Below are 19,933 nucleotides of genomic sequence, written 5' to 3'. Positions count from 1 at the left end.
AAAGGTGATAAGCTGCTCTAGACTAGACTCGCCTTTTTTGAAGCATTTGCTTCAAAAATTGAGCAAATGCTCTAGTTTATTCATACAATTTTGAGCAAAAGCTTTTACTTTTGAGCAAATGCTCAAACTATTTTTTTGATGAGGATGAGCAAAAGGTTTTGCTCACGTTTATTCATAGAAAATGAAGCAAATGCTCCATATTTTAGAAGTATAAGCAAATGCTCAACTTTATTCATATGGCCCAATGTTGTCACCTCCACCGCCACCAGCTATAATCATCAGATTTGTCCGACCAATTGATGGAGCAGACGAGGAAGTTTGGGGTCATCAAGAGGTAACAGATAAACGGTCCAGTTGGCCAGGGTCCGATTCATATCAACCAAAGTCTTACTGCTGCAAGGAAGAACTGTCTCACTAAAAGTCTTACTGCTGCACTACTGGGTTTAGCCGGGCAGCTCATGAAGAACGGGCGAATCAAATACGCGTGGGTTGACAGACAGGGGCGGGTCCGAATACGCAAGGATGTCAACGGAGCTCCAAATATTGTGAAGAATGCCGAAGACTTGAATTTCCGAAGTATTCCAAGTTTATATATGTGCTACTTTTATTATTATTGCACTTTTACTTTAAAAATTAACTCCACTTGAGGTGCAATTCGTTAGCGACGACAAGAGCCGCCGCCACGTAATCTATAAATTCATTAGATTCGATTATTCACAGATAAGAATCATAAAAGCAATATAGTAGCCAACACTTCTAATCCACCTTCTGTCAACGTTGGAAATTTCGCAACAGAGTTGGACATTTTTCAAGTCCCAGTTTTATATCAAAATTTGATATGTATCTCTTTTTTGGACAAGTTTTATGTCTTAAATTTGTTTGTCGACTAATTCTAAAGGTTCGAGAACAAACGTTTTTTTTTCAAAGTGAATTTTTGATGAAGAAATTTTAGAATGAGTATCACAAAAATTAATAATATATTCCAACCTCAAAGCTCTTATTGTGCATTGGGTGATGAGTGGATTTTGAAATTTCAATTTGAAGCTCAGATTTTGCAGGCCGGACACAGCAATGTCTCCCGGCTACACAGGCCAAAAATTTATTCACTCTTTGTTTGTTTCTAATTTTTTTTTTGGCCTATGATATGCATATGCATACATACATACATAACGTTTTTACAACATAAAAATCCAATGAGTCATCGAATCTAATGAATTTATAGGTTATGTGGTCTTGCCGTGGCAGTTCTAACAACGCGGCTCGAGTCGTCGCTAAGGAAATGCTCCTTTGTTTTATTAATATGTGTTAATGTACATAATTTAGGCTTCGAAGAGCTGTTCTGCGAGTGTGGCAAGAGCGTGCGGTACCCGCCGGTGCCGTGCGGCGCACGCCGCCCCGTGTGCGACGAGCCGTGCAGCCGACAGCACGCGTGCGACCATTCTGTGCTGCACAACTGCCACGCTGACCCTCAGTGTCCTCCCTGCATTGTCCTCACATCAAAGCACTGCTACGGCAAGCATGAGGTGAGTGGCTAAAACCATCTAGAAATATCAACTTCTTGCGATTTTCTCTTTCAGAAATTCTATCCGCATCAAGTGGACTATATCCTATACAGTTTTTGTAAGGTACGGTCCTCCCTAATAGATTGTAATCTATTTTATCGATAATTTTCAATGCCTGGTTTTATCAAGCTCGGTGAAGACACTTGAACGTGGTCAAGCCGGGTACGCTTTACAAGTGTGCTCTGGAATTATTGTTAGTAACTATTGCCAAAGAAATAATATACTCCAACTTACTATATGTCCTGATTTGACCTTGTTCAAATGCCTTGACCGAGCTTTGTGAAAGCGAGCATTTTAGTATCAATCTGAATTATTGATAAAACAATATCTGAGGTTTGAGATAACAGTCACGTAATCTGTACTTGATACGGTGTCGCGTAATGAATTCGATATGCATTAATCAAGATACAGCTATTATTATTACGTCATACTAAAGAACCAAGTTATTAAAATTCCTGTAAATTCTCCTATTTAATCATTGTCTTTGAACTGTTTCTAATACAGGAATCATCAGTAGTTGGTGTGTCATTCCATGTGTCAATACATTTTTCATGCAGAAAATGAAGGCTGTAATAATTGAAATCTATCAACAAATTTAGAAATGATTATGTAGGGCGATGCTCAAGGGCACTTGCACTGTATTTAGAGCTTGGCTACGTCAATGTAGCGAGCCATGCAAGTTTGGCACGCAACTACTTCTTACTTGTTTGTTTTCATACACTAAACATTGTTTTTGTGCTCACGGAAATTGAGTCATTCATCAAGTTTTGAAACACTGTTATTTTCCTTAATTTATTCTAATATTTATATTAATTAAATTGCTTGTTTATGAAATCTATTATCTATTGTATTTTATGATTTTATATTATTGTATTTTTTTCTTGTCCATTCGTATGCCAGAATCATTGTGATTATTGATTTTTATCCTTGTAAAAATAGTGTTTTCAATTACTTATGGTAAATTAATCAATAAATCACAATTTTAAATTATTATGGGTTGACTTCCTACTAGTTGGTTACAGTGTATGTTTAATTAATCAATAAATCATAAATTACATCTATTATTAGTTGACTTGCTACTGGTTGATAATAATTATTATCATTCAATGTTTTTTCAATATTTCTACATTACTTGATGTCTAATTCATCGCTATCCTAGTCTAATTCCAATCCCAGTCCTAGTCCAGAAGGAGATTTCAGATAGGAAGGCTTCAATGCCAACAAGTAGAACTGATTCTAATGTAGGACTAAATGGACAGAAATTATTTTTAAAATCTCAAAAAGTCCAACGTCGCGCTATCAATCTATCTATTAACTGATGTAAAGACAATCACTGCTAAACATTTTGAAGAATACCAGTTGATGTCTCATTTGTGCTTATGTTTATAGTTGAGGAAGGCTGTACCGTGCCATGTGGAAGAATTCTCATGCGGATTGCCGTGTGGCAAAGATCTGCCATGCGGTCGTCATAAGTGCATCACCAGCTGTCACAAAGGAGAATGTGTCCAGTCGTGTGTACAACCGTGTGCAAATCCCAGGTAATTGATATTTCCGGTATGTCATCGGTCCAATACCAAAGAAAAATCTTGTCAAATCGTTACTATCAATAAATCAATTTTCTATTGTATTGCTAAAAACCCATTCTCGAATAAATTTGAAAACCAATATTCGTATTCCTGATCTTCCTAGTTTCCAATATTTTTAAGAAGCTTAGAAAAAACTGAATTCTGTTAGCTTTGTACTTTCGTTATACTACGGTATTATTTAATATTACACAATTACAACAGTAGTGTGATAAGAAATACAACGGGAAACTTTGATCTCTATCAGCTTCTGTAGTAATATCTATCACTTTTTAAATCTGTGGAACAAAGTAGTATATGAATATGAATATTAGTTTTGATAGAATTTCGCTTTCACACGTTTGACTATCGTTACTATTATTCGCTACTGCTATTTGTGATCAATGGTCATGATAATAAATTATTGTCTTACTGGAAAATGATCCATATATTATTTTGCAATTTTCGATCATTAGCCTATGAATGGCAAAAAATTATTGCAATTGTTCACAGATAGAATTAATTAGCTATTGCCAATGTAATCCTTGATTACAATAATGTAAGGTATACAAATCCCAATTCTTTTTCAGATCCATTTGTGGACACCCCTGTAATGCACCATGTCATGACGGAGAATGCCCTGATACTCTGTGTAAAGTCAAGGTAAGTCCAATTCATTCAACTCAACTAAAAATAAATCATCAACTATACTTGTTAAAATATGATAACTTATTTCTATTACTAAACGAAAATCCTAATTAAATGCTGTAAATCACCCTGTAGACTCCTGCTACTGCAAATATTGACAACAGGGATAGCAGTTGGATGGAAATTCGATGAGAACTACTATCCAAAAATTATCTGTCAGCCCTTGGATTGTATCAAAATGGATTGAATATATATACATTTGTATCAAAGTCCTCTCCCGGGCCGACAAATAATTTTTGGATAGTAGCTCTCATCGAATTTTCCATCTAACTGTTGTCAATATTTGCAGTCAGGGTGATTTACAGCATTTAATTAGGATTTTCGTTTAACAATAATTATTCATTAATAAGCATTTGAAAAAATGCAATATCTTATTTATTTCCATCTATAATGTCTTTAATTCTGAATAGACCTTCTTTGAGACCAAGTGGGAAAATTTTCAAGCTACTGTATTTGGTTGATTAATGTAGTGTTATAGTTGAACACTTATGTGTTTTGAGACAACCTATATCAATATTTTCCCAATATACATTTGGTATATTTTTTATATAATTTTAGATTGTTATAATTGTATCTGATTACATCAAGGAAATGAACCCATATTCTGATAAAATAGACCTTTATTAGGCTTAAATTTTGATACAAAAAAGTACTCATTGGTGTTCAATAATGATAATCGTTGAAAATAATGAAGTAAATTAATTTCAGATTACAGTAACCTGCGCCTGTGGCCATAGAAGCACTTCACGAACATGCTGTGAGAACAATAAAGAGTACCAACGCATTGCCACTTCCATACTCGCATCAAAAATGGCCGAAGTCCAATTGGGAAAATCTATCGATCTGCAGGATATGCAGAAGGTCCACAAGATGAGTTTAAAAACGTGAGTATAACTCTTGGCAATTAATCGAAAAAAAATATGAAAAAAAACTCATATTTGGTAGTATACAGAAACGAAGAAATTCAATTTAAAAATTATGTGCGTGGATTTAATACATGCACTGCTTCACCGCAATTATTGAAGTCACACTTGTAAAGGACATCATGATAATGAGCGTCAAACAACACTGTTTTTCATAGAACTGCTTGATGCGCTGAATTCAATCTTGCAGATTCCTTCAAAAGTAAAAATGATGCATCTTTTATGTAATTATAATATAATGTGATTTGTAATGTAACTGTAATTATTATGTATCGATCTCATACGATTCATTTGAAAAATTGATGACAGCTACTGTCATTAGTTGAACCTGTTTGAGGTTTCCCAGTTAAATGTGGAACCTACAATACAATACATTAAAATGTATTTATTCAGGGCTACTTACTTGTATTTATAAAATAGAATTATAGTACCTTTTAAAATTGAAAAAAAATATTAAAAAACAAAATACAAATTGTAACGTAACTACTAGTTTCGGTGATCGCACCATCGTAAGGTTATAAAAATAAATGTGTATTTTAAAATAACAAAACAATTAGTAAACATTCATTTTCATAACCTGACGATGGTGTGATCACCGAAACTAGTAGTTACGTTACAATTTGTATTTTGTTTTTTAATATTTTTTCAATTTTAAAGGGTACTATAATTCTATTTTATAAATACAAAACATTAGTTGAATTTTAATGTTTTACTCATATCTTATCAGGTTGGAGTGCATTGAGGAATGCCGAGTGATTGATCGCAACCGAAGGTTGAGCATTGGCCTACAAATTCGCAATCCGGACCTCTCAGCCAAATTGACACCACGCTACTCTGATTTTATGCGATCTTGGGGAAAGAAGGATCCAAAGTTTTGCAAGCATGTACATGATAGATTAACTGAACTTGTTCAACTAGCTAAACAGGTATTTATTTTACATCTTTCATATTTTTATTAAAACTTGTATTTTCATAAAAATTTAATTTAAGATACTATTTTATAAATAAATACGAGAAGTGTCCACACTGAACAAATGTTCGACAAACATGTTTGTTGAAAAAGTTTGGGCAAATTATATTATGTTTGACAAACAATGTTTGCCCGTGGCCACCAAACAAAATATTATTGTAAGTGGGAAGAACAGGTTTTAATATGTTTTACAGCTGTCAACAATGAAAATGTTTGGAAAAACAGTAATTTTTGGTTTGACAAACAATGATTGTCCAAACTATTTAAAAGGTTTGTCCCACAGCTCCCCAACAAACATGTTTGCCGAACATTTGTTCAGTGTGGACACGGCTGAAGGAGTAATTTTGTCCTTTTCAAAAGTTGAGTAAACTTTTGTCTCTAATAACAGCCACTAACGTAACGTTTCATCGCACATTTTCGTCTGACAGGTGAACTGCGCTCTGTAAGGCTGGTCACTAACGGTAGAACATGCATGATAAACATGCACACACTCATGTTCATCATACGAAAGGCTTCTAACATAAAATAAACTAATAACCAATAACAATAAATAAACCACTGGCAAATTACAAATTATAATGATAGAAAAATAATTTTTATCTCAAATAGAGCAGCAAAAAAAAAAAAAAAAATCGGAGATGCAAAACCTAACTTCAAATAATTTTTCTCGATGCATTTCTCTGTGATGACGCAACAATGTAACACGACATGTGTATCATGCATGTCTTACCGTTAGTGGCCAGTCTATCAGCTGACTTGTAAGAGTATACAAATATTGCACACCTGCGTCGGAAGCGACTGCCATCAACGTTCAGGTTTTCGGCTGTACAGTCGTATCGTACATGTGAAACCTTACGTCAGTGATCTAAGATTCATTTCCAATATAGTAAAGATATTGGGATGGTTTACATTCATGAAGATATTTTTTTATGGCGACTTCTTTCGAAGTTTACGAAGAAATAAATTAGCCTATATTTGTTTGAAACCTATTGTTCTCTTCACTTTCCAAAGATTTTTCGATTCTATTCTCCCAATCACTTGGAGCGATGCCACGTGGAATAGGGCAGAACTTGGGATGCGTGTTTGCATATCAGGAATCACAAAATTTGAGCAAAAGCACTAGTTGTCAATTAAAACATACTTATTAAAACAGATTTATAAGATCCATGAGATTTAAACTTCAATTTTCCCTTGAATTAAAAGGTGTAGTGGTTATAAATCCCATAACAAAATCATGAAAACTTTATCGAAGACTATTCTCTGATGTTTCGTGTTTTAAAACGTCTTTTCGCCTAATTCTAGTAATTGACCGAGCGAAGTGAGGTCTAAGATTCAAGTCGACGGTTTGGCATTTCTCTTAATGTTTAAATGTTTATATGTTGCGCATTTTCGGCGAAATGCGGTAATAGATTTTTATGAAATTTGACAGGTATATTCCTTTTTCAATGATAACATAAAAGGAAAAAGGAGCCTCCTTCATACGCCAATATTAGAGTAAAAATCAGACTATAGAATTATTCATCATAAATCAGCTGACAAGTGATTACACAGATGTGTGGAGAAGCCAGTCTATTGCTGTATTCCCATAAGGTCTATAGTTTCAATCAGGTACTTGTGGATGAGAATACTGCGTGAGATCTACTGTTCACAGAACTACTAGTATTATGATAATCCACTTGCAAAAATGTCATAGCTTATATTGTATTGAGAAAAGCTCATATCAACGATTCATGTGAAGGTATTATTCAAATAAAAAGTATCTGATAATTCAATTTCATTTTCAGTCAAAACAGAAGAGTCGAAGCTATTCTTTCGAAACTATGAACAGAGAAAAAAGGCAATTTGTTCACGAATATTGTGAACATTTTGGCTGTGAATCAGTTGCTTATGATGCTGAACCGAAAAGGAATATCGTAGCCACTGCTCAACGAGACAAGGTACACAAAAAATATCTGTTTGCTTTTCCTTTCAAGACAGCAATTATTTAAATATTTATTTAGATGAATTATTTGGATAAATTTGCATTATCATTTGATAAGCTTCCCACTCGAATCAACTGAATCAAAATTTGTTAATTTTGCCCTTTCCCAATGATTTTAAAAATTCTTATACTTTGGGATCCATCTACTTACTTTTTCATTGCTATTTCATCTCTTAATTACAACAATCACATTCAACTGGTCAACTATACAAAATATTTGTTTATTATTTTTAATTTTAACCATAGTTATATTATTTCAAAATAAATTCATGAAAAATGTTTGAGTTACTCTTCGACACGGTTGAACATCTCTAAAGTAACTTGTCAGCTTCATTATTATATTCTTGGATGAAAAGTGTTTTTAAACCCAATTATCTCTGTTTTGCAGGCTTGGCTTCCAAGTTATAGCTTACTCGAAGTCTTGCAAAGAGAAAGCGGTCAAAGGAAAGTTCCAGTACCCACAATTAACATGAAAAAAGGACTAACTCAATTATCCGGATCAACTTCAGCTTCTGCATGGTAAAAAATATTTTCATTTTTCGGATCTCTTCAAATATTTGCTATTGTTCACTATGAAGTCTCTATTCCCATAAACTTTGAACTCGAGTTATGTTGAAGAGTTATGCTAAATGAAATGAATATTTATGATAAATTATTGAACTAACAAGTAAAAAAGCTTATCTAAATTAACTTGTGTATTCTTTTAATTCTGATCATATCAATTCAATTCTTGTTCCCAGATATTCTATTCATTTGTCGTACACTTTATATCTAGAATGACCTCCACTTAATAATAGATTTACCAAAATGCATAGGCTTAAATTAATTAGCTGCATACGGACTTATGCGTCACGAACACGCGCTTTCTCGTTCTCCGTAAGTTATGCTGATTCCAATGTACCTAGAATACAATCTAGGTACATTGGCTGATACTATGAATATTTTATCTGCATCTGTACAGATACAGTAATATACAGACATAAGAATCAGCTAATAGTCATAGAATCAGCTGATGAAGAGCTGACTAAGATTTTCGAGAGAGCTCAGGCTGGGCGCACACCAGTTAGTCAAGACAAGACAAGACAAGACATGATCAGACACAATACTTCACATAGTTGCTTATGACGTTGCTTAAGACATGATTAGACACAATACTTCACATAGTTGCTTATGAAGACGTGTCAAATTGCAATGACTTATCAGTGTTGTTGTTGCGTCATAAGCAACTATGTGAAGTATTGTGTCTAATCATGTCTTAAGCAACGTCATAAGCAACTATGTGAAGTATTATGTCTAAACATGACTTAAGCAACGTCATAAGCAACTATGTAAAGTATTGTGTCTAATCATGTCTTAAGCAACGTCATAAGCAACTATGTGAAGTATTGTGTCTAATCATGTCTTGTCTTGTCTGACTTGTCGTGACTAAACGTGACTAGTCGTCTTGACTAACTGGTGTGTGTCTAGCCTTACTGTTGACAGTTGAATTTCGACAAGCTGCGTACAGACTTATGCGCTACAAACACACGACTTAAGCTCAAAGCACACAGGAGGTGCGCCTTGATGCGCAAATATTAATAATCATCTGGTTGAATACTCAGTATCTAAGTAAGTTAGAATATGCACAGAGAATGTGTAAGTTAGAAGCGTGCTGACCTCCGTTAGTTTTAAAAGGGCATCGCGGCGCGCCTCTTGTGTGCTTTGAACTTAAGGCGTGTTTTTGTGGCGCATAAGTCTGTACGCAGCTTGTCGAAATTAAACTGTCCATAGTAAGCTCTCTCGAAAATATTGGTATTATTTATAACAAAATCAATATATTATTTTCAGGAGTACTGGCATGGTTCCTGTGAAATTGTCAGGTTCCAATAATTCGTCTTCATCAGCTGCAGCTGGGGATTCTTCCAAACAACAGGCTGCTACAGCTTCTTCCAGCTCTTCCACTTTTGATTATTTCGATTGAGGCAACAACCTTCTTTGTAATCCTGTTTCTTGTATCACTGTAAGTAATGAAAAATAAATAATCTGTTTTCATTCATTGATGAGGCGATGCAGCAGCTGTCAATTTAGGAAAATTATTGGAAAAACATCTTCTCGTAGTTATTTTCAATTCCAAATAATATTGTTTTGATTATCTAAGAAAATCTAGGTTAATATGAGAAATATTTCGATTAATGCACTCTGTAATATGATAAAGCTACCTTTGGAAGGAGTTTTGTCCTTCCTTCTAATAATTATAAAATTCAATTATTATAATTTGGGATTTTATTGTAATTCAATTTTCATTCATAAAAGAGTGGGAAATTCTAGACATAAACCAAAGTTCAGATTCAACTAATATTCCAAGTATTTCTTTATTCTAACGTTTCTGCAACTAGTGTATCAAGATTTTATTTCATTTTTTTGCATTGAAATTACAAATACATAGTTTATTCATCATTCATATGTCCTTATCATTTTTAGACGGTCCTTTATCACTTTCCTCTTCCAATGTTATTCGATCAATCTACTTATTATTGATGTTTAACATCTTCTTCAAAGGAACTATCATTTTTTGATGCTTAAGCAATATTAGAAAAACAATTATTATGTTCCTTTTAGACATAAGTTATCTTGAAAGGAATGTTCCGGTATTTTTTGTACATTGTGAGCTCAAATTTTAGATTTTTTTTCAATTTTTTAACCCTCAGGTAGTCGCGTGTTGTATTTTTTACAACATCCAATTTTCCAAGTGTTAGTACTCTGTTTACTGTCAAAACATATTAATTAATTTTATAATTACTTTTTCCATCTTCTTGGATTATTTTACGCCTATGAACATTTGGATGATTACCGTTTCATAGCCCAATAAAGTACATCAAGCAAAGCCATCAATTCTGTGTTATTGGTTTGTTTACAGTCCCCGTATCCAGTCTTTCCCTATCTTATGCACAGTGCGACTTATGCATAGTGCGACTTATGCACTGTCGCGACTAAATGGCACCTAAAGACCGAACGGTTGTTGTTCGGTTGATACTGCAACTCTGTGGAGTGATGGGGAAAGTTTTGGAATGCATAGGTGACTCATTCACTGACACCAACCCATTGAATAGTTTTGTGCAGCATAAAAACTGACACTGTTGTACTTTTTACAACAGCACGACTGACAGAAGGATAAATATGTTCTTTAAATTATACTACAACAGCAATAATATACCAACAACAATGATATACTGTTAGTATTATTGAAGGTATTTAATACTTGATAGCAAATTTTTAGCAAATTTGATGCCGCAGCTTTCAATTACTAGGAATTTTATCAAAGGTAATTTTAATTATTTGTTTAAAATTAACAAAAACTAGTATGAAAATCTGGAAATTATAAATGGCAAATGATCGGATTATAATAATAAAACTATTAATGACAAGGTCATTTTTATTTTATAGAAGGTTTGTTTAACAAATATTTATGAGTTTTTCATTTTCTGTTTTCCACATTTTAGTTTTTGTTCATTCACATTGATACTTGAATTTCTTGCGGATAATAGATTATGATGATCAATATATTCATTATTGGAATGAATTAGTCATGAAATTTATTATTGTGATTGAAAAACAGGGTTGCATTTTCATTTCTCCAATGATTCAAGATAAAATCATCTTATTTCATTCTATTTATGGTGATAGCTGATAATTCGTTTTTATATTTTATTTATATTATTAAAATATAAATTTAAAAAATACTTAAGAATTTTCTAAATAAATATAAATAATTATTATTCACCTCACTGAACCAGTTAGGTAATTCAAAATGCCACGTTGAAAATAATATTCTTATAGTTATAGATTGAAATGTTTTATTTTATTTCGGTTGAAAATCATTATATCATTTCAAAAATTCTCTTAACTGCAAGCTATTCAACAAAATCATCATTATTTGATCGGAGTACCTTGATTGAATACTATCACAGGTCACTGCCACCTCATTATTATAAGTAGATATGGTACTATGCGAAATACTATTCTTCTCTACATTTAGTTGTTAAGACTCTGTCATAATATACTGTATTATTAGAAAATTTTTACATATTCAAAGGAGCAAATTTTTCAAAAATACTGTTTGTTCATTACAACTTACATGTACTATGACAGATTACCGTGTTTAATAACTCTGTTGATATTGTCAAAGGATATAATTTATTGATATGTGATTATACTTTTTAGTTATTATTATATAATTGATACAATAAACTGTTGCTTATTACAAGACTTTTCATAGCATCTAATTAATTAATCCATACTTTTCATAGCCAACTGAAAGTTTCCTGATCACCTGATAATTTAATAGTTTTTACTTGATTTTTTTCTTAATGTAGTGTTAAATTAACTTGAACAAATAAACTACCACAATCCTTCCAATATATCCATCTGTGAATCAAGAATTTGCAACTTTTTCTCCCGGAGGAGGACGTTTGTCGCTTATAGCATAGCCGAGTGTACATTTCCCTGATGGAGAAAAAGTTAATGAATCCCGTGATGCACAATTTTTTATCCCCCTTTTTCATTATTATATAATATTCAAAATTTTCCTTATCATGATTCTTCGCTTCCAAAAGCTTGCTCCAACATACGACATGTATTACTCACAACCTATCTGTAATGGCAGACGCTCTGACGATAGACATGTACGGCCGTAGTGATCCACCTTATCTAAATGGAATTAATCCCATGGGACTAAAACTATTTACTCTAATCCCGTGGGAGAAAAATTAATTCATAGTTCAGCACTATTCCACATAGTAAAATACAACTCAAGAAGGTAGGTGGAGTTAAAAAAAATGATTTTTCATCTAATGTATTCGAAATTAGCGGGCTTTGAACATTCAACTTTGAAGAAAGAAACAAGAGTTTATGAAAATGATTTCTGTATTTCTAGTTATATTTTTGGTAGGATTTTATAATACACGATGCAAAATGACAGATAAAGCTGAATTTTATCCAGATTGTTCCATTTATGGTAAGAAGAAATCCTGAAACAAAATTTTCAGATTAATAATAATTTTTCTGTTTCACAAATTGAGATTAATGTGATAAGGTTTTAGGATTGCTTTGATTGGTGCTTACTGCATCAATTTTGAAATTGCACATTTTTGAAATCTTCATCAAATCATAATAAGAATCGATTATGAATATTAACACTTGTTCCTTGAAGCAATAAATATGCAGGCAATGTAGATAGATAGATGAATGTATTCTTATTTGCACTTTACAACATAAAAGTTGATGAGGTATATAGATTAATGTATTTTTATTTGCACTTAATAACATTAAAAGTGATGTGGGTGAAGTTGAGGCAATAAGAGGCCATCTTCCACTTAACCCATCAATGTACGGTATCTTCTAGGGCTAAATTGCATATTTTTTAAAATGAATCAGCTAGTTACCTTTTAATTATGCTGTATAGTGTAGGTTGTATAAAAATATGAGTAAAAGGGTACTAGTTGATTTTTGAAAATATGAGGTATTATAACTGCGCGTATAGAGAAATTTTAAATTTACGTTAATTTTTCATATGCCTACTGTGACTTGTAGGTTACTGGAGATATACTTTAAATAGTGTAGTCATTTAACTAGAATATAATTTCAAAATCTATTCACTGAAATAAATTTGTGCAGCTGGAGTAGAATTCCTATTGTGGATTACAATTGCAGCAAGTGTATTTGAAAATTATTCGAATTAAAAACTATTTGAATAAAGTATGTTAGTTTTGATTTTTTGAGAGACAATTCAATACAACGAATTTACAGAAACAAGTTCTATGCATGGTTGAATGTGATGTATAATGTATAATACGTACCGATGGTGCTTCCTTGTACAAGCACTTGGTCATTGCGAAAGCCTTTTCACAAGGTGTTGCTCCACCTAGAAACATAAATTTAAATTATGTTCACCTATTTCTTCACTGAATAAAATTATAGGCTCAAATTCCAAGTTGAATAAAAAATTCATGTTACTCTTAATTGTTATTAAATCTCCGTTAAACTCGCATCTTTTTGGTATATGCGGTGATATGACAAATCAATCTACTCAAAATAATTATTTTCCTCAACTTTGTTACAGATAAAATGATATTTAAGATATTGGATAGATCAAAGGAATATTCTGAAAACTTGAGAAATGATTTTTTCATTCTGTTGTAATTTAATGATGTGGTGTATTCGCAAAACATAAATATCTTATAGATTCAATGATCTGAGAAATCAAAACTCAAACTTTCAAGGATGCCTCTGGCCGTGCAACGTCAAAAACGGTCACTTCATGAGAGATCATACCTGATGTGATTTTTCAGAGCAACAATTGTTGAACTCGATGCAAACTAATCACTTTTAAATGTATTAAATAATCAATGAAGAATTAATTCACAAGTAGTTTCTATTTGTTTGAGTCATCTGATCTTTGATTTAACATCCGGAAGAAGGTCTTACTAATTAATTAACCAACGTCTAAAGCCCTCTGTACTGTAGAATCTAATGCACGTCTATTTTTTCTTGGTCTTATTTTCTATTTTAAGTTGAAATAATATCAATCGATGTCGAATAATCACTGTATTAATGCCGATGTAGTGTGGTCTGTAGCAATGATATCGATGTACTCACCAACTCCTGTGCAGGCGTTCATAGCCTTCATAACTGTGTCTTTCATATCAGCCGGCAACATAACTTCCAGGACCCCAACATCAAAGTTACCTTCATCGTCCATCTGGAGAAAAATGTTTTTCATTTGTTCATTTAATTGTACTAAATTTTAAATAATCATTCAAGTAAACTGAAAAGTCGGTAATAAATAGGTAATAACCTGACAAAAATTCTGGTAGGCTACTATAATAGTGTAAATATGAAGTCGAATCTTTCGAAATGTACTTTTAAATAATCTTTTTTTACTTATTAAACCTTATAATTATAAAACTTTCATTTGAACTTTGCATTTTTCATTTGACCTAACTTTATTTTGTTAAGTGGAAACAGTAAGCCTGTTGTTTTTACCTGCATTGTATCTATTGTCTATGAATAAATGGAGTCAATAGAGACTTTCAGGCTCGATTCAAATTATTGATTTTAACTACGTAACTTAGGGTTGCAAAAACCTCTGTATATAGATTCATTTATTTATTTATATTTAAATCAGATTAATAAAAATATTATTTCCCACGTTGAGACATGATGAAGCTATTATGAGAATTATAGCTTGTCTATAATTTTATGTAGCTAGAATATTTGTATGTTAGTCTAGTTCTTTGAAATTTAAAATAGAAATTATTTAGAGAGCTTTCTAAACATAACAACTAAACCTTTCAAATACTTATCTACTTGATAAATCTGGCTTAAGGCATTGAAATCACAATGAAAAACTGTTGTGAATTGTAAAGAATCGCAATTGCCTAAGCACTAAGCTGAAACTTTGAATTGAGTGTAGACTTTCAAGCTCAGTCGTTCCTGAAAAACCCAGGAAAATCTTGCTTCAAACACAAAATAAATATTAGTCGTATTCTCTCAGTAATTTGACAATCCTCTCAAAACATTATTTCTGAACGTAAACTGAATATGAGTACCGTATCAAATTTGTGAATACCGGTATTTTCTGTCCATTAAATTTCAAAAAACAAAAACGCTGATTTTTCATGAAATTTTGTTTTACTTCTCAAGAAAGTTCTAGACCCTATCAGATCAGAACCTCTGTACAAAATTTGAACATGTCCACTTGTTCTCAAAAATCTGAGAAAATGCAAATAACACTAGAAAAAAAACTATTTTGAGCTTACCGAATCTTTAGATTTTTTTCAAATCTGTTATTAGTGTACCACCAAATTTTAAAGTTTTTGGCCTAATAGATATTTAGCTTTGTTGATGAATGGGTAATTTTTGCCACGGGAGTGCCATTTCGCTTTTATTTATATAGATTTTCATGTACCACATCTGATAGAAAAAGGTACTTACCACAGTCAAGGTACTCCAAATGCATTTGACGTAACACTGAAATTGAGAATGAAATAATTTAAATAAAATAATAAAAATACATCGCTTTGACATTACAATTATGAAACCATTATATATTCAGTGGTTGTATGATAATTCACACTCAGACGTGTACTGAAGTATACTGTTTGCTAGAAATAGTTACTGTTTGGAAATCCGAGTGGATAGATATTAGCAAATTAAAATTGTCAATTCATCAATTAATTACACAGCTTTAGGTACGGTACTATTAATTGTCTAGCAATTGTCTAAAATTGACAATTTACCTGAGTATCTAAAAAAATGTAGTTTTGTAGACAAATTGTAGACTACAATATTGTCTAACAGAAACTAGAAGAACTCTCTCAGTTTCATGTTTGACTTTTATAAAGAATTTGCGTTTTCATTCAAAAGTATTGTTCAGTCTTGTAATAAACTATTGAGAAATTAAAGTTTGGGATGTCAACCTATCTTGATTTGAGAATCTATTCTCACCTTTAGATTATCATCATCTGCAAAGTCACCAGTGGTTGCTTTCGTAACTAGATCTGAAAATAAATAATAAATCAATTATAAGTAAATGTATTTTCAAATTGTTGGGACTGTGAAATGCATTAGATTTTTAACAAAGTTGTAAGTCTGTAGGAGTCACATTATAGTTAATTTATGTACCGTATTTATTTATTCATGGAGGCAACAGGTAAAAACCCATTTTGCCTCCATCACATACAATAATTTTCAACAAAAACAATTTTCAATAAAAAGAAGATGAATATGAGAATAGAATAAATACCGTATACAGTTATTTACAAAAGAGTAAAAATACAGTTACTGAATTCAATATGAAAACTGCATAATAATACCTTTATGAATTATAATAATCACTAGTTTATAGACAAAGGAAAACAATGTCTTTGTAATGCACTACCACAATATATGAGGATAATTAAAAAAAATGTAAGCACATATCACGAAATGATGGACTTCATACTACTGGACTAAATCAGAAGATATCCTTCGAAAACTTCGAAAACCAGAAGATGTTCAAGTGTTCCGAACAACTATTAAGAATTCTTTGAGCTCTACCGTTCTGGAGCGAGAAATATGAAATGAAAATCCAGAACCTCGAACAATGGTATTTATGTATTATGTTAATTTTAGAAATCTGGTAGGGCGAATCAAATCTATCATTCAACAAACTGTAGGCCTACAGAAAAACAAGTAATTTAACATCACGTCTTACTTTCAGTGATCTAATATTGAACATACTTCTGAGGGATTTGCTTGGGTAATCAAAGGGACAGAAAACTCAGAGCTTTTTATAATAGATGCATCTCAAAAATTTGTTTTGCAAACGTTCTAGATGGTGAATCTGTTCATTATGATAAGGATTCCATACTTCGCATGCATTCTCTAACAGACTCCTCACAATAATTGATTTTTATAAGAGTAGAAAACAAATTTTCAGAGGTACAACATCACTTATTTTGTAAATAATTATGATATGATTCTCTCAAACTAGTGAAAACTTTACAGTGATTGGAATAGTTATTTATCTTATATGTGAGAGAAATACTCTAAATTAAATTATAATACCCACACTTTTCAGATTACAGAGACCAGTACCTACTCTATGTAGGTATTCTATGTATAGTATGTACTATGTACTGCTCAATTTGAAAAACTAAACTAAAATAGTACCTAATTCTCACCTTCTGAAGTGCCTGTTTCAGAAATACATTGCGAGTGAACTTGATTCATTAGTTGTTTTTCTTCCTCAGTGAAGCGACCCTGTGAACCACATTGAAATATTACTAATAGAAAACGGAAACTATTGAAAGCAATAATGAATTGTAAGAAAATGAAAATGAATATAAGTATGTTGTCGATCATTTTATAATGTTCTTGGAATCATTATTTTCTATATATTATTCAATTGATGACAATAATAAGTTAATCTGATAATTTCTGAATTAAATTTATTTTTATTCTCCTTTCTTATCAACTCATGTGTTTTACCATTATCAGGAACTTCAACAAAAGCGAAGAAATTATAAAAAAGCATAATATCAAAAAAAAACGTATATTTTTAAATAAAAATTCTTGTATAATAGAGACGTTTGCAAAAATAATGATAAGTCAGCGTATTCGTAATTTAAAGTAGGCCTAAGCATATATTTTGATATTATGGTCTGTACCAAAAAAGTTATTGGTCCTATATGTGCAGGTTTTATTTATTGAAAACAAATTTCAATAGGGAAATACATTTTCATTTTTAATAGGGATACATTGAAAGTGATTCTTTTTTAAGAGATTAATTTTATAAAATTGAGCAATTAATTTAATAGTTAATATTATTATTATTAGAGGAAGCTGTGGTAACATACATTAAATAAAATCTTACAAAAATGTTGCTATCGCCTAAATTAACTTTTTTTTCTTGATTTTATTGCTACAATAGGCCTACCTAGCCTATGTTCCCATCAAATTCTTGAAAAATATTATTGGTTTGTTTTTAAAAGCTTCCCAGAGACTCTTATCAGAGTATGGGAATTGTCAAAATAAAATTAATTGTTATTGATTCCTGTATATGTTTCCTATTCTGAACCCGTCAGACAGCTTTTGAAAGATCTCTCATCGCACACACAGTACAGTACTCAATGTTAGAATGAATCGTTAAAACTAAACACTCTTTTTTATAATATATGTTTACCAAGAAGGCAGTAACTGATGATTGAGTGACCTTACTAATTTTCATTGTACTTGTTTATCCATTAAGGTTTGTGAAGTGAACAATTTTCACGCTCAAGATAAGATTCACAATAATAACGCTAATGTATGAAAGATTTACAAAATAGCACGGAAGCAATCTCACGTGTCTGGAAAAAGTAGTATCTTGAATTAATGTTTATCAAAAATGTATACTCACATTAACTGTCGCGAAAAGAGCAATTAGAAACACAGAAAATCTGCAAACTTCGAGCAGCATTTTGCTCTAATAAACAACTTGCACTTGCTGATACAAACTGACAATGTGGTTTACTAGTCAAATGTACATTCTTTTTATAGAGTGGCTACTTTATAAAATTGTAATTAGGATCTATGTGAAGCATATTATTTGCAAGTACCTTGAACATGCATGGCTGAATCATTATTGACAGCCTTTCCGATTAAATTATTAGCTTGGTCAAACTGTGACATTCAGTGAGTACTTCTTTGACCTCTTGCCGGAAAATCCGTTTTGTCTTGAAATTCAACCAACATTTAGCTACTCTTAATCACTCGGTTTTACACGGGGCATTTGGAAAATGACATAACGAAATGAGAATCATCATTTGAAATACTACTGTTCTACTATAATCATGCACAATCCATGCAACCTCCTTCTTCCTCCCTCTTTATCGGCATTTCATCTATAATAGAATTCAATTTGCTGAAGGCTTCCAAAAGTAGTGAAGCACAGGAAGGACCTGCGCATCGTTTTTGAGTAATTATAGGGCATTGAAATAGTGTGCTGTGATTATGACTCGCATGACGATTGCCATTACCGAAATTAATTCTCTTTCTAGTTTAATTAATATAAACTGTTTCTAGGTCTATCTCGAACAAATTTCTGTATACAGATTGAGCAATGTTATTAATAAATATAATTTTCAAAGTCTGCGCTCAAATCGATGAAAAATTGAGATTTTATAGATACCGTTACTGTATCTTTTAAAACAGAAAGGTGAAACCGTGACATATACCGTGTAATGTATTTCAGGTGAAATTCAGCTCAACAAGAAAAACAAGATTCTTGCTTGAAGGATTTTCAATCTGAAATGATAAGTCGTTGTCAATGTAATGGGTAACGTATAAATTATATAGAACCTTCTATATAGCCCTTTATCACTGATGTCTCATTATCTTAATAATAAATTATATTTTGATAAAGCAATATTATTGATTGATAGGTACCGTATCCTATTCTATTGTCTACTGTACAATATATGTATTGTTTTTTCATCTCTTTTCTGAATAGGGCTACTTGTAATATAAATATAAAGAAAAATAAAAATCTTGAAAATGGCATAAATGTCCGGAACATGTTGTGAAAATGTTGTTAAAATATTTCAAAAAGGGTACTGAGATTTTTATTTTTCTTTATATTTATTGTTTTTTTCAGTTTGTTGAACAGTTTCCATTAAAGTTGAGTTGAAAACACATATTAGATCTATTGTAAATTATTGATGTTCTAA

At 31.8% G+C, this 19,933-nt stretch overlaps 2 protein-coding genes across 3 annotated transcripts in view; one reads left to right on the top strand and one right to left on the bottom strand.

The window, feature by feature from the left end:
* Positions 1 to 10,647, top strand: part of LOC111043615 (protein shuttle craft) — a 36,265-nt gene extending 25,618 nt beyond the window's left edge. The window contains exons 13-21 of one of the 2 annotated variants that reach the window (XM_039424512.1): positions 1,324 to 1,523; positions 2,952 to 3,100; positions 3,715 to 3,787; positions 4,541 to 4,716; positions 5,483 to 5,681; positions 7,510 to 7,662; positions 8,095 to 8,225; positions 9,534 to 9,705; positions 10,603 to 10,647. In XM_039424512.1, coding sequence (XP_039280446.1) covers positions 1,324 to 1,523; positions 2,952 to 3,100; positions 3,715 to 3,787; positions 4,541 to 4,716; positions 5,483 to 5,681; positions 7,510 to 7,662; positions 8,095 to 8,225; positions 9,534 to 9,666 — 1,214 coding nt within the window. In that variant the 3' untranslated portion in view covers positions 9,667 to 9,705; positions 10,603 to 10,647. Of the gene's footprint in view, positions 1 to 1,323; positions 1,524 to 2,951; positions 3,101 to 3,714; positions 3,788 to 4,540; positions 4,717 to 5,482; positions 5,682 to 7,509; positions 7,663 to 8,094; positions 8,226 to 9,533; positions 10,145 to 10,602 lie in introns of those variants that run through there. The other variant, XM_039424511.1, reaches the window with a different exon arrangement.
* A 1,943-nt stretch (positions 10,648 to 12,590) lies between these two features.
* LOC111043614 (B2 protein) lies at positions 12,591 to 18,867 on the bottom strand. The gene is made up of 7 exons (XM_022328607.2): positions 18,625 to 18,867; positions 17,408 to 17,486; positions 16,191 to 16,243; positions 15,678 to 15,713; positions 14,340 to 14,442; positions 13,541 to 13,605; positions 12,591 to 12,712 (listed from the first exon to the last, which is right to left on the bottom strand). Exons 1-7 carry the CDS (start codon positions 18,682 to 18,684, stop codon positions 12,695 to 12,697), a joined length of 414 nt encoding a protein of 137 aa, XP_022184299.1. The 5' UTR covers positions 18,685 to 18,867; the 3' UTR covers positions 12,591 to 12,694.
* Positions 18,868 to 19,933: the final 1,066 nt, after the last annotated feature.

The sequence above is a fragment of the Nilaparvata lugens genome, chromosome 3 (assembly GCF_014356525.2).
Source record: "Nilaparvata lugens isolate BPH chromosome 3, ASM1435652v1, whole genome shotgun sequence".
NCBI lineage: Eukaryota > Metazoa > Arthropoda > Insecta > Hemiptera > Delphacidae > Nilaparvata > Nilaparvata lugens.
Note: the sequence above shows the minus strand (reverse complement) of the source record. Positions and strands in the feature narration are given on the sequence as shown.

Excerpts from the sequence above, each read along its gene's own strand:
- LOC111043614 (XM_022328607.2), bottom strand. The coding sequence starts at position 18,684 with ATGCTGCTCGAAGTTTGCAGATTTTCTGTGTTTCTAATTGCTCTTTTC. Across the intron at positions 17,487-18,624 it reads CTCTTTTCGCGACAGTTAAT|GGTCGCTTCACTGAGGAAGA; the intron begins GTGAGTATACAT and ends TGTGGTTCACAG. Across the intron at positions 16,244-17,407 it reads TGAAACAGGCACTTCAGAAG|ATCTAGTTACGAAAGCAACC; the intron begins GTGAGAATTAGG and ends ATTTATTTTCAG.